Genomic DNA, 3,306 nt, shown 5'->3' with positions numbered 1-3,306 from the left:
ATGGACAGCAGGAGGGCTGAGAGTCTGGAGAGCATCCATGTTGTTTCCTTCATCTGGACCTGGACCTGGACCTCCAACCACACCTGGACCTCCTGTCACTCCTGGTGAATGGTAAATGGTGAATTTATATAGAGCCTTTCTCGAAGGTGATTTACACAATCTATGTAAAGTCTACATACATTGTTCATCACACACACACACACACACACACACACACACACACACACACACACACACACACACACACACACACACACACACACACACACACACACACACACACACACACACACACACACACACACACACACACACACACACACACAGCGATGACAGAGGAAACCATGCAAGGCACCAACCTACAGGGAGCAACTAGGGGTTCAGAGTCTTGCTCAAGGACCCTCCCTTCGGGAACCCTCCGGCCTCCGCGTTCTAGGACGGTTTCTCTACCCCTGAGCCACTGCCTCCCCAGGAAGAAACTCAGTGTACTCAGTTTATTTACTTAAATCCTTGACTACTTTTTTTACTTCAAATGTTTTATTTAGTATATTTACTTCTTCTTCATATCTCATCTGGGGGCCCTAACCTCAGTACAACTATGCCCAAACCTAACCCTAACCTCAGTAAAACTATGCCCAAACCTAACCCTAACCTCAGTAAAACTATGCCCAAACCTAACCCTAACCTCAGTAAAACTGATGCTGGTGAGTAGCTAAACTGCCGACGGGGGTCAAAACAAATCCCCCCCCCCCCCCCCCCCCCCCCCCCACACACACACACGTGTATAAACTAATTGCAGTCAGCACTCTGTCAACATGGCTCAATGCTCTGATGATATTTGTGTCCATTATTTCTTGCTTCTCTCTTTCTCTCTCTCTCTCTCTCTCTCTCTCTCTCTCTCTCTCTCTCTCTCTCTCTCTCTCTCAAATAAAATGTTTTTATTATTTTTTTGCCCAGGAATGCATTCAGGCCCCGCGTTGCATTATTTCAACGTTAGTTTTTTTTTTTTGCAATCACTTCAATTTATCTGCGGCCACCGCCGAGCGAATAATAGAGATTTACTTTAATTGAAAACTGAACATTTTCTTGTGTGAATAAACACGCTGCGCTGAAGGCCGGGCTCCATTAGTTGCACTCCAACGGACTTCGATAAGAATTAACTCAATTATTTATTCACGTCGTACTCACCATAAAACATCGACTTTTCAACCCCCAGCAGGGGGGGCTGTCGTCACCATTTAACAAAAATCCAAGTTGATGATTAATTGTCATAATTGTGATTAATGATTGAACACATGGAATAGTTCCCCCTTGAAGTGCGCTGTTAACATCCAGGGACATCTTAACTGGTTACCATGGTAACCAATAGCCAGTGCTCTTCTACAGGCGGGAGTGAGGGAAAAGACTCAGTTTCCCATGAGGCCTCGCGAAATACTGTAGTCAGGACATCCGGCTGTCCATTGACGCGTGATTATGGATCCCACTGGGAAAGATGGATAACCACGCCTCGGACTCATTTTTGAAGCTTGTGATTGGCTGAACCGGATGTAGGGAGCACTCCATTGTAGTCACTTGGACCGCGGCAGAGGTGCACCAAAACCTAAACCTATCCTTAACCCTAACCCTAACCTTAACCTTGACCTTAACCCTAACCTTAAAGAACCAGGTCACCTCTGGGACAACCAGGTCTTATTTTATTGTTGTGTGGGACACGATCAACACAATCCTGAATTATTTTTTGTGTTCAATCTGTGTTTTTAGATATGTTAGTATTTCAGCATGCTACAACTGGTCATATGATGCATTTTGCATCATATGACCAGTTGTAGCATGCTGAAATCGGCTGAAATACTAAAATATCTAAAAACACAGATTGAACACAAAAAATAACTCAGGATTGTGTTGATCGTGTCCCACACAACAATAAAATAAGATCTGGTTGTCCCAGAGGTGACCTGGTCCTTTAACCCTAACCCTAACCCTAACCCTAACCTTAACTTTAACCTTAACCCTAACTCTAACCTAACCCAACCTTAACCTCAGTCAAACTAACGCTGGTGAATGCTAACCTGGTGAAATGCTAACCTGCCGATGCTGGTGAGTAGCTATCCTGCAGACCCTGGTGAAAACGAGCGCTATATACCGTTTCCATCCATCTTCTCCAGTGGGATCCATAATCAGGCTCCATTGACATGTATTCATCATGGCTGCAGAAACATTTTCCCACATTGCGAGTTTGGTCAAAACGACACCTTTTTGAATGTTTTCAGATCAACTGAAAAGTGAACTGTGAAGGTTCGCAGCATCATTCTGCATGTGAACTCCGTTTAGACCACAACGATCAGAACAGAAAACGTCAAAGTGCCGTTGCGTTGTCACTTTTAAATCTGTGTTTACACGGAGACGCAACAGTGATTGAAAACGCTGTAGTTCGCATGACAGGTGGCTAGAGGGCGATAGACCAGTGACACACAGTGTCCGTTCTACTTCCTGTGGGAGCCCTGCAAGCCCGTCGGAACCCGACCAGAGAAATAGAGTTTCTGTATTTCACCATCGGGCCCATGCAGGTCTGGGTTGTGCTCAGAACATTTTGCGCTGTGAATGTCACCCTAGACTTGAGGGCATGACGTCTCAGTATGTGCGCTAGAATGAAGGGTGTGTGTGGGAGGCAGCGCCCCAGGCTATGGGAGGCAGCGCCCCAGGCTATGGGTTCCCACACTCCGCTCTCACGTATCTTAGCCAACTCTCAGTGGTCCTGTCATGAGTAAATTAGCCAATGAGCTTAGGGCTTTTCTAGACTTCCAACTCCAGGCAGTCACAAACGCATGCACGCACACACACGCAGCGAGTTACAATAAGCAAAGTGATACGTACATCAAAACAACAGGCAAGGTAATACAACAAAACATCAAGCAACAAGACAAGGGGAGGGCAAAGAGCAAAGTAGGAGCAGTACAGCAGAATCACAGTCATTTCTCGTATACATCGCCATTCATATTGATTCCCCAACCTCAAAATACGACAAAAGTGCGCCCTGTATCAATTCATTCTGTCTTTTAGTAAGATCCATAAACATTAGAAAGGCAAAACAGGGAAAGAAACGTGGGGAAAAAAAGCATTTGAAGGACATTTTCATAAATAGTAGTACATACTGAAGAGTTGAAACGGCACATATGTACGTTGCTATGCCAACCGTCCAAACAAACAATCCATTGTACGTTGCCTTGACAACCGTCACAACCTGGGAAGGAAGTAAGGAAGAGGCCCGATTTCTTTGCATCAGGGGTGTTCAACGTTTTCAGGCCA

The 3,306-nt window shown here is 45.3% G+C and overlaps 1 protein-coding gene across 1 annotated transcript in view; it reads left to right on the top strand.

Annotated features, from left to right (window-relative positions):
• Positions 1 to 3,306, top strand: part of LOC308300414 (NACHT, LRR and PYD domains-containing protein 3-like) — a gene marked incomplete at both ends in the record, with an annotated part of 87,878 nt that continues 84,572 nt past the window's right edge. The window contains one exon of the mRNA XM_080744243.1: positions 1 to 104. Within this exon, the coding sequence (XP_080600369.1) occupies positions 1 to 104 (104 nt within the window). The remainder of the gene's footprint in view (positions 105 to 3,306) is intronic.

The sequence above is a fragment of the Nannobrachium achirus genome, assembly GCF_963921795.1.
Source record: "Nannobrachium achirus genome assembly, chromosome: 2".
In the NCBI taxonomy this organism is placed as follows: Eukaryota; Metazoa; Chordata; class Actinopteri; order Myctophiformes; family Myctophidae; genus Nannobrachium; species Nannobrachium achirus.
Note: the sequence above shows the minus strand (reverse complement) of the source record. Positions and strands in the feature narration are given on the sequence as shown.